Source organism: Catharus ustulatus, chromosome 7 (assembly GCF_009819885.2).
Source record: "Catharus ustulatus isolate bCatUst1 chromosome 7, bCatUst1.pri.v2, whole genome shotgun sequence".
Taxonomy (NCBI): domain Eukaryota; kingdom Metazoa; phylum Chordata; class Aves; order Passeriformes; family Turdidae; genus Catharus; species Catharus ustulatus.
Genome location: NC_046227.1, coordinates 746,171 through 768,973, shown reverse-complemented (window position 1 = coordinate 768,973; position 22,803 = coordinate 746,171). Strand labels below are relative to the sequence as shown.

The 22,803-nt window shown below is 47.3% G+C and overlaps 1 protein-coding gene across 7 annotated transcripts in view; it reads right to left on the bottom strand.

Moving 5' to 3' along the window:
- Positions 1-22,803, bottom strand: part of HDAC4 (histone deacetylase 4) — a 167,676-nt gene that overhangs the window by 22,015 nt on the left and 122,858 nt on the right. For 5 of the 7 annotated variants that reach the window (XM_033064449.2, XM_033064445.2, XM_033064447.2 and 2 more), the window contains 7 exons: positions 22,523-22,721; positions 19,943-20,172; positions 13,813-14,064; positions 12,375-12,561; positions 6,570-6,703; positions 5,131-5,251; positions 1,828-1,874 (listed from right to left, as the gene is read on the bottom strand). In XM_033064449.2, coding sequence (XP_032920340.1) covers positions 1,828-1,874; positions 5,131-5,251; positions 6,570-6,703; positions 12,375-12,561; positions 13,813-14,064; positions 19,943-20,172; positions 22,523-22,721 — 1,170 coding nt within the window. The remainder of the gene's footprint in view (positions 1-1,827; positions 1,875-5,130; positions 5,252-6,569; positions 6,704-12,374; positions 12,562-13,812; positions 14,065-19,942; positions 20,173-22,522; positions 22,722-22,803) is intronic. The other 2 variants (XM_033064451.2, XM_033064450.2) reach the window with 1 other exon arrangement.

Genomic DNA, 22,803 nt, shown 5'->3' with positions numbered 1-22,803 from the left:
ACTGCCTTGCACCCCCCTCCAAACTCATCTTTCACCTTCCTCTACACAACATCCCCAAAGGGAGAGAGCCACACTTGACTGCTTGCAGGAAAATAACCTTTCCAGCCCATAATTACACACAATACCCTCAGCTTCCAAATTCCAATCATCAGCCATCATTCAGCTTATGTTCCAGTATAAATCCAAAGGAGGACCTGTCCCACATTATTCTACTGATTTTTAGATTTTTTTTTCCTTTCCTTTTGACTTTATGACATCATTCTTGCCCTCTGCAAAGTATTTGGCAAACAATGGGGAATGGCTTCCCACTGAGAGAGGGCAGGATGAGGTGGGATATCGGGAAGGAATTCTTTTCTGTGAGGGTGGGGAGGCCTTGGCAGAGGTTTTGCTGGTAGGACTGCTAAAACACTGCATTCAAATCAGCAAATAATCAATATTAAGAGTCTGTGGAGACAACCAAGCAGCAAGTACCATCTTTACAGGAGCAGAGCAGGAATACCAGCACTGAGGCGTTTCCTGCCCTGATTTGGGATTTAATGCAAGACTTCTGGGCCTGTGCTGGGCTCAGACACTGTCTATACTTGTTACCATTCAGTCTTCATTTGCAAATGATAATTTTTTTTTTGCTTTGAATGGCATGCCTGACTGCAGGGCAGAGTAAATCCAAGCCTTTTAAGCTCTGGCCAAAAATTTGCCATGAATTAGGCGACTGCAGCATATTTACAATACAAAATAAAATATCTCCACGAGTGGCAGTACGAATAAATGACGATTATTCTCTCTCTCTCTCTCTTTTTTTTTTTTCCTGATGGGATAATTTTCAAAGCAGCGATTTTGCAAAGGCTCAGGAAGAAAACAATTTTGTTTCATTTCCATAACAGAATCCAGACCTTGAAAATTCAACCTCACGAGCTACAATTATGCAGCAGAACTACCACTGTGAATTTTCAAACACAATGCCTTTTATTGTCTCTTCTCATTCTTTTCCCCTTCCTGCTTGCCACGATTTTCTGTTCTGTCACCCTCCACAGAAACTCTGGAGCAGAAAGTCTAACTTGAAAGGGAAACTTTTAAGCTTTCAGGCTTCAAAGGAAAACAAGAAAACCTTCAAAGTAAGGTATTTAGGGTTTGGGGTTTTCTCAGCTTTATGGGAACAAACAACAGCAAAAAGCCTGATGATATGAAAATTTGACAGCTGAAAAGTAATGCTCAGCTTTTCCCATGAAGGATGGAGGGATATTTTAGTCACCTCCTGGAGAATTCATGTGGATTGTCCTGGAGCTGAAGAATAAAAGATGCCAAATACTGTTTCCTTCCAGAGCAGTGATGCAGCAAACTTGCTATTCCCAGGAATACATACATTCCCAAATATTGTCCTATTTCATGGCCACATCTCCCACCTGATGTGGGAGCCAGGCAGCTCTGGAGCCCCGAGAATGAGGATGGAATAGCTCCACAGCATGGACATGTCCTGCTTTCCATGGAGAAAAAAAAAAAAGCACTTTGGAATACAAGAGCTGCTTCCAAACGCAGCAACCCCTTCACCATTAAACATCCCTGCCTGAGAAAGGAGGTTTCTCCTCCTGAACATCCTGAGTGTCACACAGGCTCAAGCTCTCAGGAGCAGCTCTGAAATCATCATGCTGCTTTTTAAGAAAGGCACGTGAGGCTGAGGCACCCTGCGCCCCAGGCAGCCCCTGGCTGCTCAGGGGCAGCATCTGGCTGCAATTACCCGCCCCATGGAATGCAAAGCAGCAATTTTTGGTACTGGGGGCACCGGGAGAGAACAAACAGGACATTATTTACACATTAAAGGGAGTTACTTACCCCGACACCACCACAAGGAAGCCTGACAAACATCGACGTTAGGGAACCTGTGGGGGGGACCAGAAATGCATTCTGAGTCAGAAAGTCAGAGGTCACCAGACTCTGGGGCAAATTTTGTGGCAATTCTGCAATCTTTCCAAACACAGAAACACAGACTGGGGGTTTTCTTCCCATTTTCAGCCAGGCCTGTTGCAACACACACACACACACACACACACACACACACACACACACACAATGAGCACACTTGGGCTCCTGCAAAAGCTGTTTATAAATCACTCATTTTTAGGCAAGGTTTGAGTTCTGCCTGATGTTTTGAGATGATACGTGAGGAAGATGCCACAAACAATCACTCAGCATGTCTTCTCAGATGAGCACTTTAACCCCTTCCCACTGAGGGAAGACAGGAGATCATAAAAACACCCCAATTATCACTCATCTGCAGTTACTAGATGACTTTGGAGAGCATGGGCTTCAAAAAAGAGGAAGACAGAAAAATAAACCAGTGGCAAGCAAAGACATGTGTTTTGACTGAAATAGCAAAACCAACAAGGAGAATTTGACAAAAATTGAGAAAACCATCTGCAGGGCTAATTTTGGATCTGTAGGAAATGTAACATCACTTTCTGGGCTCGTCTGTGAGTAAATTATCCTTCGTTCAAAATTCTATGGGGCCCTGAGCAACCTGGTCTGGTAGAAGGTGCTCCTGCCCATGGCACGGGATAGAATGGGATGGGCCTCAAGATCCATTCCCACCCAAACTGTTTGGGATTCTGTTACTGAAAGAGGATTTTGTGCATCTGGACTCATCTGAGCTCAAAATGAGATGCCCTCTTTGACACGGAAGTCCTTAGATCATCCTGCCTCAGACCTCCTGTCACATCTCTCACTGCTAATCCACCCGTTATTTCCATATTTGTCTACTTGACAACAATTTATGGTTGCTCCCCACAAATTAAAAGCAGCCTTATTTGCCTGAGCTTTATCTGGTCTGACAGGTTCCAAGTATTTCCACTGTCCAGGGAGAGATGGGTTTGTATTTCGGATCTGTGACAGGACAAGGGGGAATGACTTTAAACTACAAGAGGGCAGGGATGGATGGGATATTGGGAAGGAATTGTTCCCTGCGAGGGTGGGCAGGCCCTGGCACAGGGTGCCCAGGGAAGCTGTGGCTGCCCCTGGATCCCTGGAAGTGTCCAAGGCCAGGTTGAACATTGGGGCTTGGAGAAACCTGGGATAGTGGAAGGTGTCCCTGCCCATGGTAGGGGGATGAGATGAGCTTTAAGGTCCCTTCCCACCCAAACCACTCTATGATTCTGTGACTCCATGAAGGCACATCCCCTTTTTCATTTGCAGAAGCTTAACAAGAAACATCTTGTGTCCTGAAAAGCCTTTTCCCTTTCAGGCTGAGGTTTCTCAGGCTTTTTTCTTCCTCACAGTTATCAAAGGCAAAGAGTTTACATGGAGTCATCAGACACCTGCCAAGGCACTCAGCCCCAACAAGCTCCCATTTGCATCCCCAAACCTCACACCAAACTTTGACCTCAGCCTTCAAACCTGCCCTAAACCCACCCTCTAATGCGTTTCAAAGAACCCCACAAAGCTGGTTTGTAAATTCAAAAGCTGTTTAAACCCCCAGCAGGAGAGGATGGCCAAAGGAGGGGTTTTTGCTCCCCTCTCCACATGGAGCTTTTCTCTGATATCCTTGCTCAGCTCCTGCCCTGTGGAAGCCATCAGGAGACAAGGGGGTCACATAGGCTGGCAGCCAGTGCCACTGTCAGCATCTCCAGGCTAAAATGGTGCCAAGTGGGCTTAGGAAAGCAGGTTTAAGCCCAGTTAAGAGCTACTGGACATCTCCTTATTCTGGAAACCCTTGGGGATCTGACCTCCCGCAGTTCCGGTGCTTTTCTGCAAGTTGTATCCAAACAGGGAATGTTCTGTACTGGAAAGCCTTCAGATGTTAGAATTTCTCTTCTCTATAGGATTAAACTTGATCTCTGCAACAACTTTAAAACGAGCGATTAAAGCCACGGGGGACACAGAACTGCAGGAGCAGAGGCAGAGTAAGGGTTGCTTCCCCCACAGGTTCTCTGCAGAAAACCATCAGGAATGGTTCAGCAATTGGGGTGTCCCCCCAGAAATGCTATCCAAATAAACTGTTATGTCCAAAGCATCTATGGAACTGGTGAGACAGATCATGCCCAGAGCCAAGGAGAGAGCAGAAAAGTATCCCAAGAGAATCTTCTCAGATCTCCCAGGGAAAATTTACTGAGTTTTCCACTCCCGAGCATATGACATCACAAATTCCTGAAAGTTTACATCCTAATGGAGCTATCATACAGCTGGAGGTGTCTACTTTGGGGTTCTCTGGCTTTAAGGAGGTGGGAAGTGAGCTATAAATACTGTACTAATTGCGTGTTTAAGTTCTGGTTAATGGTTTCCCTCTCTGGGAGCTCATGGACACACTGAGCAAAATCTTTCCAGCTCCTTCGCTGTGACCACTACATCATGAAGGCCATGGACTTAAACCTCTTTTTATATCATCCAAAGTCAGGCTAATCCCAAAATAAACTTCCTCAATGTCTAGGTTCCATAACTTTTTTTTTCCCCCTGATCCCCACGTGAGAACTTCCAAAATCTCCTCTCCAGCCTGCTGCTGCTGCAAAAAGGCAGGAAGTAAAGGGAGGTGATGATGACTCCACAGAGCTGCTAAAACCCATGTTGTTTGATTGCTTTGGAGGGTTGGTTATCTGAACATCAATCTCTTCGAATTTCTGCTGGGAAAATATAATTTTTTTTATATTTTTGTCTGCATTTTACAACAGACACAGCCCTGTTTCAGGGAGATTTGGTCTCCAGTGAAAGGGATAAACAATCCCACTCTAGATTAAACAAAAGTAGAGGCCCCTGCATCTCTCTTGCTGACTATCCATACAAAACTGACAGGGGTTTGTTGATGCCTGTGCAGCTGGTTGGGGGCTGCAGTACCAAATCCTTGGGAGGGTGTTCCAGTTCCTTCCCTAGCCATGCAGAACTATCTAATGCACAGAGTGCCCAAGGATGAAACAAGCTGTCTGAACTGTCTTTCCTCCTCAGGAAAACATCCTTTTAGGTTCTGAAGACATCAAAGAAAGGAGGTTTAAGCTGTCTAGGGTTTAGGCATCTGCCTGAAGAGAGGGAGATGGATCTTGTGCGTGGAGCTGGAAACAATCCTCTTGGAGCTGCACAGGTCTAAGGGTGAAGGGAACCCCAGCATCTCACCCAGGGCTCAGAAGGGGGATTTCCCCCCCCAGGGAATGATACCTAGAAGCTTCTTGCTGTCCAGTTTCTGCCTGTTCAGAGGGTTTGTGCCATAGAGCAGCGTGTGGGCTTCCGAGTGAACTGTCTGCAGCTCCTCCAGAGTCGCCTTTCTGCCACGGATGCACTGAAAAGGGAAGGGAAAGAGTGGTGAAATCACTGCTGAACTGCTTGGCTCTCTTTTCTGTTTCCTTAGCAAGCCATCAAGACAGACAGCAAAACACTAAAACGGGTCCTGAGGTGGTTTTGGGTTAATCCCTGACTCACAACATTTATTTGCTCGGCATAGAAAGTAATTTTCAGATCCATTCAAGATAAGGGAGGAAACTTTTAAGACAGGTGCTGGCAGGAGGTGGTGGGGATGAAGGAAAGGTGACCAGAGAGATAAGGGAGTGCTGAAATGGCAGGGTAGAGCTTGAAGAAAACCAGCAGGAAATTAAGGCAGAAATTTAGCATTTTTGGAAAAAAAGAAGAGTCTAGTGAGGCTGAAAGTCACCAGTGGGCAGGAGAGAAACACAGCTGGAAAGCAGGTGAAGATCAACAAAGAAAATAAAGACAATAAATATTAAAGAAAATAAATATTCCTCAAGGAAATCAACAGGAAAGTAGGGCTAATAATACTGACTGGGATCTTACAGTGACGAACTTGTACATTAGAAAACATCTGTAACACCCATTGAGGAGACCAGGCAACTAGCAGTGAGGTTTATTTGGTCCCAAATAATCCCAAAATTCGATTAAATGGGTATCCACAGACAGAGACAGGTTTGAAAGGGCTAAACGAGGCAGGACAGGGAAATTTAGGCAACGACAATGCTGCCACCACGTGGATGTCTTATCTGATGGCTTGGGAACATTCCCAGTCAGATCCTGACATTGCTGAAATATTTATGCTCTGGGATTCAGCCCCTCAGGTGCTCAAAGAATTGATGAACACACACTTACATCCCCATTAATCACCACTGCTGTTAGTTGTAACTAAAAACCACACGTTAATTTTTATTATTAACCTTCACTCTTTCTGCTTAATAGCTACACTTTTCTCTCCGTTTGTTTGCTCTTAAAATATATCAAATAAATCTAATTTAACCTCTTGTGATGGAATGGTGCTCAGTGCCTTCCTCCTACCCCCAACCCTTTTACAGCATAGTTTGACCATTTCTTATTAAAGAGCATTAAAACAAGTTATTAAACCACAGAAAAGCTGTCACTCCACAATTTTTGCTGGGAAAATTGCAGGGATAACAAATGACAGTCTTACATCATATCTTGCTCTTTTCTTTGGCATAATAACAACAACAATAATAAAAACAATAACAATAATAATATTAAATAACAATACAATAATAAAGCAATAACAAAACAATAATAAAGCAATAATAATGCAATAATATTAATAATACTAATAAAAACAGTAACGTGGCCTTTTCTGGTGTTTCCCTCACCTCACACTTGCCCCGTAGCCCTGTCTCCTGGAGCCTGGACCAGATGCTCTGGATCCTGCCTGCATGCTCAGGGTGGCTGTTGGTGTTTCCACAGGTGCACTGGTGCTTCAGCATCAATGTGTCGTACACAAGGCCTGTAGGGGACACAAGGGACAGAACTGCAGTTCTTGCAATTCTTGCTCTGGCAAAAAAAGTGTATTTTGCACTTTGGAGTCTACAGTTCCAGGCCAAAATTTTGTGTTTGACCAGGAGCCACAGAGAACTGAAAACTAAACCTGCATCCACCCCTTCCCATGGAAATCCCCAAGGGTTACGAGAAGGAAATCAATACCAAGATGTGAAATTAAATGCCGGGGGAAGTGACACCTGTGTGAGTGCAGAGGTGCCGGCACAGGAATGGGATCTGGGGCTTTCACACCAGCTACCAAACCACCTCCAGGGCTTGGCATCAAAACCCAGAAGGACCAAGTTATTGCTGGATGAGGGGCTCGGGCAGCTAAATCCCCCTGAATTCCCAGGGATTAATGGCATGAGAGCAGCCAGAGGTTTTGATTCGGGCTCCAGAGTTGCCTGGGTATGATTTTGGAAGGTAAGTTGGGATTCCACAGCCCATATTCCAACCGGAGGAAAACAGCAGGTCCTCCCCAGTGACAGAAGACCTTTCGTTGTTTCTCTTGAGCAAAAGACATGAAGTCAAATGTTTAAACCCATCTGTCCTCCAGTCAGAATTTCCAGAATACATAATAAAAGCCACTGGTTTGGGTTTTTTTCCCCCAAGAAAAAGGTTTCTTGCAGGAAGTATCTGGATGAAAGTTGGTCCAAGGCCGGGAGGACTGGGGGTGCTCACCTGGAGAAGGGAAGGCTCCAGGGAGAGCTCAGAGACCCTTCCAGAGCCTAAAGGGGCTCCAGGAGAGCTGGAGAGGGACTGGGGACAGGACAAAGGGAAAGGCTTCTCACTGCCAGAGGGCAGGGTAAGACATGATATTGGGAAGGAATTGTTCCCTGTGAGGGTGGGCAGGCCCTGGTACAGGGTGCCCAGAGAAGCTGTGGCTGCCCCTGGATCCCTGGGAGTGCCCAAGGCCAGGTTGGAGTACTCTGAGTTAGTGCAAGGTGTCCCTGCCCACGGCAGAGATTTAAAACCAGATAACCTTTCAGGTCCTTTCCACCCTAAGGTTTTCCACGATTTCTATGGAATGCAAAGGTCCTGATGAGAATCCAAAGCCTTTGAAGGCAGCAGTGGCAGGACCTGTCCCAGCTCCCTTGTCCAAGGCTGTGCAGCCCAGCTGCCAGCATTCCAGGGAAATCCCAGGCCAGCACACCCACGCCATGCCAGGCACAGCTGGATCCGTGTTCCCACCTCAAGCACAGACTCACAGCACAGTCTGGGAGCTCCAAGGGGCTTGCAGGGAAGCCTGAGAGCAGCTGGAGCTGAGGCTGTGCCCCTGCACGTTCCCAGGCCCAGCTGCAGCTGCAGTCCCACCTCCTGGCTGGGTGTGGGCACACTGTGCCACCGGGAATCTTGGCTCCCTGCTCTGGCCCCAGCACTCTGCAGCCTCAGGGGAGGTGTCTGGCAGCTCCTCACTCTGCTGTAGGTGAATGCAGAGGAGAAAAACACACCCTGAAACCCAAACCACGCTGTGTTCCAGGGAGAGAACAGAGCCCTGGCAACTGACTGCCCTCGGGTCAGTCGAAGTTCACCTGGAGGAGGCTGTGCTGCAAAGCTCTCTCAAAGTCTCCCGTGTTTGATTCATAGCATCAAACACCACCAGCAGCTGCTGGGCCAAGGCAAGCTCAGAATTCACCTGAGGAGAAGCTTTCACCCCAGTCTGAGTTTAACTGAACTAGTGCAAGGTCTTAAACTGTAAGAAATTCAGATTGAACTTATGGAAGAAATTTTTCCCTGGGAGGGTGGTGAGGCCCTGGCTGTCCCATCCCTGGAACTGTCCAAGGTCAGGCTTGACAGGGCTTGGAGCAGCCTGGGATACTGTGAGGTGTCCCTGGCCATGGAACTGGCTCATCTTCAAGGTTTCTTCCAACCCAAACCACACAAGGAATCTATCCCACCCCAAACCTGGTGTTCACAGAACTTGGTCCATCAATGGTTTCTCCTTTCCCAAGAGCTCACTTGATAACAGCAGTGTCTCAGTGAAGTTCTGTTCTGCAATCACACATCATTTCACTTTCCTAGAAGCCAGCCCAGTGGAAAAGGGAGGTGTTCCCAGTTCCTTCCTGTGGCTGGGGACACTCAGCTGCACACACTCACTCACATACACACACACACAAAGGGAAGCTCGGCAATTTAAGCTCAAAATACAAAACTACACTGGCTGTTACAAGTTAATTGAAGTGGTGCTGGAAGCAAGACTCTTTTCAGACATAAGAACAATCCAAGACTCTTTTCAGACATAAGAACAATCACTTTTAAAGGTCAGCACTAAAGCAAAACCAACTGGCTTTTCTTGGCAGAACAAACATATGATCTGAGGTTCAGATAATTATATTGCTCTGCACAGGAGAGAATAAATGCCTTCATCAGAAAGGAAAAACCCTTTAATGCAGAACATCAGAATAATTTGTCGACCCATTTTTGCAGGAGATCAGAGACTGGATAATTGGAGCTATGCAAATTAATGGCCTAACCTGAGGATCCTTATTCAAGTGTGTAGAACAGGGCAGGCACGACTGTTCATTAAAGTCACGGGGGCTGCTCGAGCCAGAGAGGGCAAGTTCAAGGATTGGCTTTCTGGGAGAAAGGAAAATTAAATGTCATGCATCAGGACATCAAACTGATTGCTGGAAGGATCCAGGAAGGGCACGGCTTTCACTTTGATGTGGAGTAATGGACATAATGTTTGAGAGCTGCAGTACGTGGCTCTTTCCCACAGACCTTTGAAGTCTCAGGTGTTGGTCACCGAGACAGGAAAATAAAATATACATTAACCCCAGAACTTCCAGCTGTCTGGAACTAACTCAGTCCAGGGAAAGCATCAGCTTTCTGTATTATTTCTATATAATTTCCCAAACATGAAAGGGAGGAACAATTCCTCTGTTTGCTGGACAAGGACTGATCTCTTAAGGGCCATGTTCACATCCAGAGTGATCAGGGTTGGCTTAACTAGGGCCATTCAGTGAAGTCTGCTTCTTGAAGCCCTCTCACCAAACCATCACACCAATTCCAATCCTCATTCCTCTGCCTTGGGAACAGTCTCCAAAGCAGCCACGTACCAGCCAGATGGATTTTGCTAGGGAAAAAGAAGCCTGATGCACTTCACCACTGCTTACTTTTGAAAAACACCCAAGAATTTAATTTCCTGCCTTCCAAAGAATAGCTCAATCCTGGTGATTAAGCTTTAGTATCCACCTCCAGAAACACAATCTCCGATGCGCCACCATGGACAACTCCAACAAAACATGAGGCAATTTAACTCACACACATGCTCAGCAGCTGAAATGCCTTTCCTCCCCTTTCTCCTGCTTCCATGCCCATGGCAGTGGGCTTTTTTTCCCCTGCTTTTCCTATGAAGACAGCGCAGGTTAATTAAACCAGACCTAGGACTAGTTTTAGGACTTGCACAGAGGTCTTACCCTTATGCGTTGCACGTTAATTAGCGCCACTGAATGCCTGATTTTATTGTGTTCTTCCTTCTCCATTCACCCAGCATAAATGCAGAGATGGAAGGGAAAAGTCAAGCCCTTGGAATCTTAACCTGGATAAATGCTGTGAAAATGGTATTTTAGGTAGGTGAACTACCTGAAGCATTCTGCACCTCATCAGTCTGTGCAGTGCTGGATAAAAGCAGTGTAATATTCCACCTCTTATTTTAAGCCACTTTTTGAGTTTTTCAAACCCTGCCCCTGAGGAAAATAAATTCTGATACTGGAACAGCATTCTTCCAAGAAGTACAGCTCTCAAATCTGCAGAGTGCAGATACTGCTGTCTGCAATTTTGAATGAAATTCAGAGGCACAGATCCGAGTCAAACATAGATCCTCTGCTAGGAAATGTTATTTATTGTATGTTCAGAGTCTAGCATGTGATTGATTGGTAAGCTTCAATACTGGAGGAGGAGGAGGGAAGAAAGAGAAGGAATGAATAATTCCTTCAAGCAGGGCCAGGTTTCCTTGTTTTTAAAGCCCCAGTGTTTGGGGTTAAGTGAACTAGAAGCTCAAGTTTCATCTGCTCTGACCCTGAGCCAGGGGACTTTTCCTTGCACCCTTGGAAAAGCCAAAAGCTTTTAATCTGGTGAGAACTGACTGCGCTAGAAATGCAGTTCTGCCAAAATTCCGGGGTTCAGTGTTTACAACCAATAGGGACTTTAAAGGGCTGATTTGCAAAACCTGAGCCATTTCCTGGGTTTTTCCAGAGCTGACAGCACACACTTCCCACCCTGCCTGCAGCCAGGAGCTGAGGAGCACTGCACATTCCACTATTACTACACCACCAGGGCCTGAAAATAAACCCGATTCACAGCAGTGAGCTGAGTGATGGAAGACATATAGGTTAAAAATGGAATAAAAGCAGAAGTGAAAGGGAAATAACAACATGAGCCGCTCTTATTTGGGCGGTGTGGATCCCCTTTCCTTTTCCCTGGGAACACATCATGTTGCAAACTGTTCATTCACAGAGTAAGAGCCTGACATTTGGAGAAGAAGGTGGACTTCGAAATCAGTCCTCGTCACCCAGCACAGGGCTTGAGGAGTTGCACGGAAAATCAACTTTCAGCTGTTGCTGAGGGCACTGAAGAGGCAGAAAGAATTCTGGAGGAAAAAAGCTGGCTGTTAGGATACAGTAAGAACAATTAAGTTTCTTGCATTTAATCTTGGTGGGGAGACCACAGAATCCCAGGACGGTTTGGTTTGGGAGGGACCTTAAAGCCCGTCTTGCTTCACCCCTGCCATGGGTATGGACACCTTCCACTATCCCAGGTTGCTCCATCCTGGCTGGTAATACTTCCAGGGATGGGGATCAACACCTGTTTTGCACTTGTGCTTTCCATCAGACAAATGCAGGATTGCATTCATCGTTTTTCCTTCACAGGTAAGCAAACACTCTTTGGTCTCCTCAAGACAAGCTGAAATCACCAGCTCACCTTGTTTTTCCTAAACTGTGCAACAGGAGGAGGGGAGGCTGGCAGGGAGCCAGGAGTGGATAACTGATGGCATGAGATTATGGAGGGACTGTAGAAGGTGGAAGAAACAGAGCCAGCATTGCACTTGGCACTCTGTCCTTCAGGAGCACTGGCTGTCCCTGCATCTCCTCTCAATCAGTTCTGTCACAGTCTGGGGCTGGTTCTGTCTGCCTGGAGACACACAACTCCAGGGCTGTGCTGCTGCTGGTGTGTGCAGGCTATTTTTGCTCTGGGGAAGGGACAAGCAGGACAACAGGAATGACTCAGTCTGCTCATTGAGGAAGGCAGGATGTTCTGGAGACCTAAATGAGGATGAGATGTAGAGCCCACACTTACAGATTTGCAGAGATGAAGAAGAAAATCATAGAATCATCATCATGGAATAGTTTGGGTTGGAAAAGACCTTAAAGCTCATCTCGTGGGCAGGGCAGGGACACCTTTCACTATCCCACAGTGCTCCAAGACCTCTCCAACTTGTCTTGGACACTTCCAGGGATAGGGCTGCCACAGCTTCTCTGGGCAACCTTATCACCTCCACAGGGAAGGATTTCCTTCCAAAATCCCATCTAACCCTACTCCCAGTCTAAAGCCTTTTCAATGGCCTTGCAGAACAGCTGAACGTAAAACAAACTCATCACCACAGCCCTCCCTCAGCCCCCAGCCCCCAAAAAGCTCACCTGTTGTGAACCTTGGCTTAGTGGGCGGCTCCTGCACGGACATGGGGAAGGTGGCCGAGGCAGGGGAGGACTGTGCCCGCGACAGGGGCCGGTGTCCCCCGAAGGACACGGGCATGCCAGCTGCCTCCAGTGACGCCTGGTAGTTCCTCAGCTGGTGAATCCGCTGCTGCTCCAGCAGCAGGGCTTGCTGTGGGCAACAGAAGCAGGTAGTTGCTGAAAGGGCCTTCCCCAAAGGGTTTTTGAAGGCTCTCAGGCTTGGGCTTCTTTCCTTCGTGTGCAGCAAAGGAAGGTGTGATGTTTCTAGAGCCAAGTCAGGCACAGCACATGGAGCCCCAGCCCTGAGCCTGGTGCACACTGACAGAGTCACTGGCAGGGGTAGCTCTGTCCTGCCCCACAACTCGCTCATCTTCCTCCCCCCATGCTCCCACCCCACTGCACTGGGGCATTTAGCAGTCAAACACTCCAGGCCATGGAATGAGCCCCACTCAACTGGATCCCAGGCTGGAGAGGGAGCTCTTAACTGAGCTGGTTCTCTGTGCAGCCACACCATCAGCTGGAAAGGCTCCTGGACAGAAGGAATGGCTGTTCCATCCCATTCCCTCTATTTATTGCCTCCTGCTTTGAGACAAAACAGTTGCAAAGGAGATATACTATTTTAAAGTCTCCTGAGGTGTGACCATGGATTCAGGATTAAGGGGAGAGGCTGCACTTTCAGAGAAATGGTATCACTGATAATGGTCCATCATCAGCAACACACAACTAGAGACTCCTAGGATGGTTTGGGCCTTAAAGCTCATCCCTGCCATAGGCAGGGACACCTTCCCCTATCCCAGGTTCCTCTAAGTCCTGTTCAACCTGGCCTTGGACACTTCCAGGATGAGGGGGCCACAGCTTTCCTGGGCAAATGTAGGTCCTGAGCAACATCCCCATGACATTCCTGGAGGACATGGATCAGCTCCATTACACTGTGCTCCCTTGTTATTGGTTTTATCACCTGCAATCCACAAGCCTCAGGTACGTTCCCTCAAAAGTGAGCCTGGTTGGAGGCTCCGGGATCGCTAATTCCAAAGCAGGAACACCCTCCACTTGTCCCCTGTCCCCTTATGTGCAGCCTTTCTCTGGTGCAATTGGTCTTAGATCATTAAACCAAAATACAGTCTCCTGGTCGTGACAAGGGCTCAGAAATGTTAGGATACACTTTATCTTCCCAAAGAAACAGCCATGGAAGTGTCTCAGTGGCCCAGTAAACACAATGACTGTGTTTTGTGCAGGTGACCCAGACTCCCCTCCCTGACATTCGTCAGCTGGTAGGTGACTCCAGGGAAGGAATCACCTGATGTAACATCAGGTTCCTGCACTCAGCCAACCCTTGGGAGCTGGCTCCCCTCGGAGCAACACAAGGTGACTTCCAAGCCCAAATCTGACTCCACGAGCTCACCTGGCGGAAGAGCAGCTCCTGCTCTGCCTGCCTCTGCCCGGACTCCAGCTCCTGCTGCGGCTCTGCCTCCTCCTCGTCACTCTCAATGGGCTCTTGCTTGACCTGCACCACGCTGGTCAGCCCTGGGGGCTCCTTCTGGCCCCGCTCACTGTAGGGCTCCTCCAGTAGCGCCTGGTGCTCCCGCAGCTCCTCCTCCGTCTCCTCGGGGTGGCTCTCGTGCTGCCGCGCCGGCTCCGTGGGCTTGGAGATTATCTGAAAGAAGCCCAAACTCATCAATGAACTGCATCCCACCCCAGGGAAAGCTGTCTCTGCTCTGCAGGCTCACAGGAAAGAGCAGTTCTGAGTTATTCCATCTCACAATCCAGGCCCAAAACAATCCCAGGGAAAGGTCAGGGCAACCTTGGCATTCAGGGCTCTGAAATCCCGTGTCCCAAGTAATGACAGCCCCTTATTTTCCACTTCATCTTCCCTCTGAAGGAATAAGAGCCTCTTGTTCCTGCACGCCTCCAGATGCTACTCCATTCACAAAGCCACAGAGCAACCACCGAGATGTTTGGCAATTAAATTCTGAAAGAATACGGGGGACACAAACCCTCCAACAGGGTTTTTGCTGCCTGTTTTATCAACATCACCTCGAATCACTCCCTGAATTTCATCTGTGAAGCTGAATAATGATTACTTGAGAATCTGCACTCTTATGAAGCTGTTTAAGAGGAACTCGGGACATGCAGCTGAGAGCAAACCTCAAGAGCAGCATTGTTCTAACCCGACCTTCCTAACCAGACACAGTAAACATCTCAGAGAAGAGCTCCTAAACCAAAAGGAACAATTTCATTTTCTCTGAAATTCCCTCAGACTTTTTATAAGTTCTTTGGCAAGATAAAATTCACAGTTCTCTGTCTCAGACTGCCTATGATTTTTATTTGGGATATAAACCAAAAAAAACCTCAAATGTGACCTGTTTTTAACTCCAGTGTAGGAAAACCAATCCATTTCCTCCCTTTCAAAGAGCTCAGGCTGTCCCTGTTTCACAGGCTTATAAAGAAACTGCTGTACTTTGAAAGTTGTCAGGGCAAGGTTTAATGAGGATTAGGTCATCGGTATGGAAAGCAATATTGATTTTAAATCTAATAAAGCTAAATCAAAACACAGTTATTGAACACATGCAGGAGGTGGGACTATTTGTCAGTAACTTGTTCTATAAAGAACAGTGGTTCCAACCTGGAATTAAGCCTTTTTTTCCCCCAAAAGCAGGAAGGAAGGCTCTGCCATACAACCCAAGCAAGGCAGAGGGGCAGGAATGGAGTTGAATCTGGCAAGGGACAAGAAGAAAGTAAAGATGAAGGCTAAAGAGATCCTGGTGCCACTGCTGAATGAGGGAAGGCACCTGGTAGCATGAGATAGAATTAATGCCTCCTTTAAGACCATCCTTCAGGAATCCCAGGACTCTGACACAAGAGGAAAAGTTTGGAACAAGGAAAACTTCTCTTGGTGAAGGAATCACCAGCTGTAGTAAACACTTAAAAGACCAGATATCCTTAAGTCCATGGAGCTTTCATGGGTTGCATTCACAGGTGGTGGGACAGGAGGCCATGGGCACAAATTAAGACCCATAAAAATCCTTCTGAACATAATAAAACTTGGGTTTTTTTCCTGTGAGGGTGATCAAACACTTGAACAGGTTGTTCAGAGAGGTTCTGGAATCTCCATCCTTGGAGATCCTTGGGCAACCTGCTAGAGGAGGGACATTGCCCTCAATGACCTCAGGAGGTCCCTGCAAAGATTCAGGGATTAAAACCCCTCAAGGATTTTTGTGAGGCTCCCCCTGCCTCTCCCAAATTTCATTCCTTGTAACACACACTGAATAACCAAACTACATTAAGCCAGAAGTTCTTCCACCAATTTTCTTAAAGCCCTCTTAGGCCTGATGAATATTATTTGTTTTAAAGATAATTAAATTATCATAAACCATCTGCTGCATGTTTTGTTTTTTTTCCCTGCTTGGATTGAAGGTCTCAAGCTTTTGAACTTAATGCCTTTTGAACTTCTGAACTGCATGAGGTAATTGCTGGGAAAAATAACTTACAGTGCCATTGTCACACCTAATGGGAATGAGAGGCAATGTAATTCCCTGGAAGTTTTATATTTTTCCTACTCCTTAAAAATGTAAGAATTACATGACAACCACAGTGGAGGTTGAGAAGACCAAGTTGTTGATGACAAGGATATTTCAGACATTCTGTCTGCAAAGGGAATCTCCTGGTCTGTCACCAGCTCCAGCCGCTGCAACCCTGCTCTTAAAGGACAATTTTGCAGAGAAGACACTTAGTTACTAACACATTCTACATAATACATGGAGTATCTGCATCCCAGGCCCATCCAAGCTCCCTAAAAATCTTCCATTTGTGAAGTTTTACAAGTACGTGCTGGTGCAATTTAAAACTGGAGAAAATAAAAGTGCGAGGGGCTGGCTGTAAATATATCTGAAATAGTACGCACAAAGTACCATCAATAACCCCTCCATCCCTTAATTAGCTCTCTGGCTTCCTGTGCTACGAGGTTACTCCTCTGTTTTCATACCCAGTGGCCTCTGGTTGTCACAAAGTGCCACCATAAACCTCTGGTAAAGGCACTGCCTCTCCAGCCTCGGGCAGATAACGACTTCACTCTGGAATAAATTACAGCTCTCTAGTCAGAAGCCTGTTTAAAAAGCTCCATGCAGCTGGCAAGAGCTCTCCTCCACAGTTTTGAAACACAAAGTGCAGAAAATAAAAAGGGGAAAAAAAACCCAAAAGAAATAAAAAAAACCCCATAGCAAAGTCAGGTCATAAATACAGGGGAAACCAAAGAATTCACAATTTTTTTCTGTGGATCATTTCATGAGGGGAAAAAAAGCTGCATTTTTCACTAGTGACATTTCAGCTGGCATTGGATTTGTCCAGTAGATAAACAGAATCACAGAATCATTAAGGTTGGAAAAGACCTCCAAAACCATCAAACCCAACCTCTGAGCATCACCATTCCCATCAATCCATACCACCTTCTCCAGGACACCTTTCTCCACAGTGGCAAGTTCCTGAGACACTGAAGACCTTGAAGGTCCTACCAAGATGTCAGAGATATCTACTTACACATCAGAGATCAATGTGGAGTCCCCAGCAGAAAAACCATGGAACCCCAGAATGGTTTGGGCTGGATGGGACCCCAATCCCCATCAGTGAGGTGGCACAGGAGGAAAACCAGAGGAAGAGAGAAGTCAGGAAGCAAAGGAGGACGTCAGCTCAGCCCTGACCATGCCATGATGTACAGAAGCCAGCAGAACCCTCCCTTTCCTCCCTCTGGAGGTGAAGGACAAACTCAAGGAAGAAACAGAACAACTCTGGACAGCTGAAGACACAGCTTTGATGAAAATGAGGAGAAAACAGGAAGGGAAAAAAAAAAGGATGATAAAGGCTGAACTCATTCGACTCGATGTGGCTCTTCTCACGTTCCCTTTGAGTTCTGATTTTTAACTTTTATAGACTAAGGAGAAACAAGAGATGATAAGGGATGATGGGGAAAGGGCAACTTGGGCACCAGCCATGGAGGGAGCTGGTAGAGCTTTCTGAAGCAGCCAAAGCCTACAGAAATCTCTTGATCTGGTTTTGTTTTCCCCCGAAGTGGTGGGATAGCAGGGGCAAAACAACTGTCTGAGGCAGCCTCAGTCCTACAGCTGGAAGGACCAGGATACAGCAGAGCTTCTGTGCCTGGACAGGAGGGAACAACCCACCTGAAAGGCTGGGTGGGGCTTGGAGCAAAAGTTCTTCTGATACTATAAATCACAGAGTCCTTAAGGTTGGAAAAGCCCTCTCAGACCATCGAGTCCAACTGTTCCCCCAGCACTGCCAAATACTCCTCAAGCCCTGTCCCCAAGTGCCACATCCACAGGTTGTCTAACACTTCCAGGGATGGAGACTCCCCCATTGCCCGGGCAGCCTGTACCAGTGCCTGACCAACCCTTCAGTGCAGAAATTATTTCTGATCTTTTCCAACCTAAACCTCCCTTGGCACTTCCATTTTTAACATTAAACATGCAAAAAAGGTGGAAAATAGAAGCACAGGTTGATGGTGGAATATCAGCTCAGTGAGAATCACAGAATAATTTAGGTTAGAAGGGATCTTAAAGTTCATCCCATTCCACCCCCTGCCATAGGCAGGGACAGCTTCCACTACCCCAGGTTGCTCCAAGCCCTGTTCAACCTGGTCTTGGACACTTCCAGGGATCTAGGGGTCCCAATGATTAGCCTATTATTTTTACGTAAAACTACACAGTCTTCTTTAGTTGCCTTCCTGGAAACAGCAAGACTTGTTTTGACTGCAGTCCTCTCAAAAATTTCATTTGTTGCAGACACCTAACAGGGAATGCCTAGGGCCAAAATCTCAAAGTCTGGAAAAATCACAAGGAATTAAGAAAACCTTGACTTAGGAGTATATAAATATATAAAATACTTCAGGAGTATTATTTACAGGAAATCTGCAAATAAAAAGAACTAACAGGCAGTGCTATCGGTTCTGTTAATAATTAAATAATCTTTTATTTTATTTTTAGTCCTGCCCTTAAATCTCCTACATACACAAGGGTCCTAAAATATCCCCACATCTGGGAAAAGTCTTTTCCCATGTCAGCACTTGGATGCTACCCCACGGGATAAATCCACCACATGCACACAGCGTTAGCACCAAAGTGATTTTACTCACGACTCCTTTAAATCAAACAAAGAAAAATCATTTTAATTAAACCCTCTCTGACTGATTTTGTTGTGGAGAGAGATGGACAAAGCTGGAATTCAGAGTGCTCCAGTGGCTCTCCAGCTCCTGGGAGGTCCAGGAGAAAGTCTGAATGAGCTCAGCGGATATGTCACAGCCACAGCTTTGGAAAAGCTTTAAAAACCTTCCCACAAAAAATCCCTCCAGCTGACACTTCCTCGAACAAAGAATCCCAACTTACTGCCCCGCACCCTGCTGCCCTGGTCCCGAGGAGGGTTTGGAGCGGGGAGGAAATGGGATCCCTGTGGAGCAGCAGCTCCCCAGGGCCCCGTGTGCAGGGTTGAGCCGGGGCCAGGGTTGGCACCCGCGGTGGCAGCGCTCCAGGAGGACAGCATTGACGTCAGCAACTTGTGTAATCATCCTGCCTCAGCCCTGGCCATAAACAAGGGTTTGAGGGTGGTGGTGGAGGGGGCGGGGGGGTTATGGCTTCTCTCACTCTTTGATCCAGCCCTCAGTAGTTGTGTTTCCTTGCGGGACTGGAATGATGGAAATATCTGGAGGAACCTCTGCCTCCGTAAATGAAACGGCAGCAATTTGAACCGCCACCTGCCATGGGCTTGTCCTCAGCCCCAGAGTTGCTGCTGGAATCACTGTTGTCCTAAGGAAAGCCTCCCCTGGAACTCCTTGGGAGGAGTGTTTAGAAAGCTTCAAAACAGTACAAATCCCAGAGAGATTTGGGTGGGAAGGGATCTTAGAAATGATGCAGTTTCATCCCCTGCCAGGGGCAGGGACACCTTCCACTATCCCAGGCTGTTCCAAGCCCCAGTGTCCAACCTGGTCTTGGACACTCCCAGGGATCCAGGGGCAGCCACAGTTGCTCTGGACATCCTGTGTCAGGGCCTGCCCACCCTCCCAGGGAACAATTCCTTCCTAATATCCCATCTAAACCTGCTCTCTGGCAGTGGGAAGCCATTCCTTGTGTTCTGTCCCTCCATGCCTTGTCCCCAGCCCCTCTCCAGTTCTTCTGGAGCCCTTTTAGACACTGGAAGGGACTCTGAGGTCTCTCTGGAGCTTTCTCTTCTCCAGATGAATACCCCTAAGTCTCTCAGTCTTTCAGGAAACGTTTCAAAAATCTGAGTAACTTTCCTCACAAATATGTCCTGGTGTTGTCATGCCTGAGAGAGGTCCAAGGACAGAGGTCCAAGGATGAGAGATCCAACGACAAGAGGTCTAAGCACGAGAGGTCCAAGGATGAGAGGTCCAAGGATGAAAGGCCCAAGGATGTTGGAGGTAGAGCCCACAAACACACCTGCATTAGAGATCCCAAAATCGCGCGCTTGAAGCTGCTGTGGAGGAAAAAAGGCATTGAAAGCTTCGTGCCTACCTTGTTGATGTGCAGCTGTTGCTGCTGGAATTGCTGTTTGTGTTTCTCCAGGAACTGCTGGTGCTGCTGCTGGATCACCAGCTGCTGGAGGGCCTGGGCGTTCTGGGGCAGGGGAGCAGACTGGGTGCGCCCAAGCGGGCGGTGCTGCCGCAGCTTGTGGATCGAAGGGGAGACCCTCTCTCCACCCACCAGGGGCTGTGCGTGCAGGGGCAGTCCTGAAAGATACCAGTCTGAAGATAATATGGAGGAAAAAACAGCAGAGGAGAAACAAAAGGAAGAAGAAAGGAAGGGAGAAAACGGTTGTTGAGTAACGCTGATTGCGACAGTGATACTATGTCAAACCCAGTCACCATCTATAGCTGGAGCTGCCTTGAGAGAGAGTAGGTAAATTAATCACCACTGCACAGAGCAGTGCTTTATTTGGTTTGAGTTCTGTGTCTGCTTGGTGACTCAGAGACTCTCTGGAAACATCTCATTTCTTGAAACCAGTAACATCTCACCAACCCTTCTGTTGCTACATGGAAGCGCAGTGGTCTGGTGAAGTTTAAACCTCACACCTCGCCTTGATTTAGGGACTGTTCCCAGGTTCAATTCAAGCTGCAGGAACCAGCTGCCTCCCTTGCAGGGCTAGGGCTGCAGTCAGTTATGGGCAAGAAGCCCTCTGCTCTCCTCAGGCTTTGGTTTAGGAGAGGGAGAAGCTGCCCAGAAGTCTGCAGCCAGCTGGATGCTGAGGATTAGAAACACCTTGGCATTTGTGTCCCTGGATGTGACCTCCTTTCCCATTGATTCACAGAACTGCCTACGAGGAAGGAGCTGACTCATGTGAAAGCCTCTTTTCTCAGAAGACTTAAAGTTTCTCCCACTTTGCTTTTTCTGAAAGGGATCACATGAAAGGGCATTTGATTTTATAAATGCATGTCTCTGCAGATGTCAGTGTGTACACACACACAGGGCCACGTATGAATGCAAGGATAATTGGGAAAGATGTGCTCTTTTTCCCTGAGGGCACAGGTCCTCCTCCCAAAAGTTCAAATCAGACAGCAGGGCTTGCACAGGATGTTTTGGAAGACTACCTTCCTCCAAGGCAATGGCCAAGGTGTGTGCTCCTGGGAAAGCTTTCCCGGAGACACCATGTTCACAGAATCCTGGAACAGATGGGCATGGGAAACTCATCTCATTCCACCCCCTGCCATGGTCAGAGACACCTTCCATCAGCCCAGGTTGCTCCAAGCCCTGAGTATGTTCCTTACGGAATAAGGAACATCAGGACATATATCACAACATGAAGGATACACCCTGAAGTAACCATTCCCAAGAGGAATGGCACAGCTAGGGAATGCTAATCTAGCTTCCCAAACTGGCCATGTTTACCTTCCAGCCCAGAGAGAGCCATCACAGCTGGATAATCCTGCAGCTGTCAGGGGACTATCTCCAGAGCTCAAGGCTCTCCAGCAGAATCCTAATAAACTCCACTTTCTTTCCAAGCAGCTTCCAAATATTAGCTGCAGCTTGGCAGCCGGAGCACTCAAGGCTTTGGGGACCATGTGTGAGCTCGCTGTCACTCAGCTGCTGTCTCTGGAATGTGTGTTTCTCCTTGTTTCTCTGTCCTGACTCCTTCTCCTAATTGTTGGGTTGTAACATGCTGTACTTGCTCAGAAAGTACCACACGGAGCAGGTGGAGTACAAGGAATTCACTTGGAAGCAACAGAGTGTGCTGGAATCTGAGAGAAGCAAACACCACACTTCTCTGCATCAGCCTCTCCATGTCTACGTGCTCCCAAGCTTATCCCAACCCCGTGGATATTATTGGGGTTTGGATGTATAACTAGCCACGAGCTGCAATGCTGCAGGGGCTGACACCTCCTAAGAACTTCCATTAGAAATGGAAGGAAGGGAAGGAAAAGCAACACGCCAGTAACTGAGGCAGAACATCCTTTGTCCCAGCACCACACACAGGAAACCAGGAACGCATCCCAATGGGAATTATTGCTTTGAATCCAGCCTATTTATAGCCACAGGCCTTCCCACAGGTAGTTCATTCTGAAAACCCAGTGCCAGTTGTGACTCACAGCAATTAACATCCTGGAAAGGGAACGCAGACAAACAAATACAATCTGTTGGGAGGCAGCTGATTTTGCCATGGTTTGGCTATTTATATTAAAGATGGAACGGAAGTGTTTAAACCTGCGATTTTCTAAGTGCGTGCCTTTCATACTTTCATGGAATAAAAAACATCCACGGAAAACAGGAATCATTAAGATGCAACGTTTTTGCCTTCACTTTGATCTGAACTGGTGAGAACTCTTAACTCTTTAAATAGAGTTTTCAACTTTTACCAACCAGCCTTTGTGGTCCTGATGGAATAACAGTGTTTATTTTCATGTCACCAAAACGAGGTGGGAGATTTGATTTTGGAAAAACTACCACTAATCAACAAATCAACAAACAAAGATTTTATGTTCTACCTGTGGGGTGTAGAGGTGATGTAGGACCTAGAGGCTGCCTTGACAACAACCCAACAGATCCCTGCTGCCTTCCTCTCTTTTCCAGGTGCCCGAGTGCTGCCCCCGGAGCGCTCACCTGTGACCAGGGGCGTTTGTGCAGTTGGCTGTTCCAGTAGGACCATGTGCTGCAGGAGAGGGTTGTGTGCAGTTCCCCCATCCCTCTCCAACGTTGTAGTGCTCAGGTAGGGTGTGAGGTGAGTACCAGGGAATAAGGAGATCCGCTGCTGTAAGGTTGGGATTGCCAGCCTCTCTGCGTCCTGCTGTGCTTGTCCTGCCTGCAAACAGGGCATATGGGATTAAGAGATACCCCAGAGGGTTATCCCAGCCCCACTGACATCCCAGAAACTGATCCTAGCC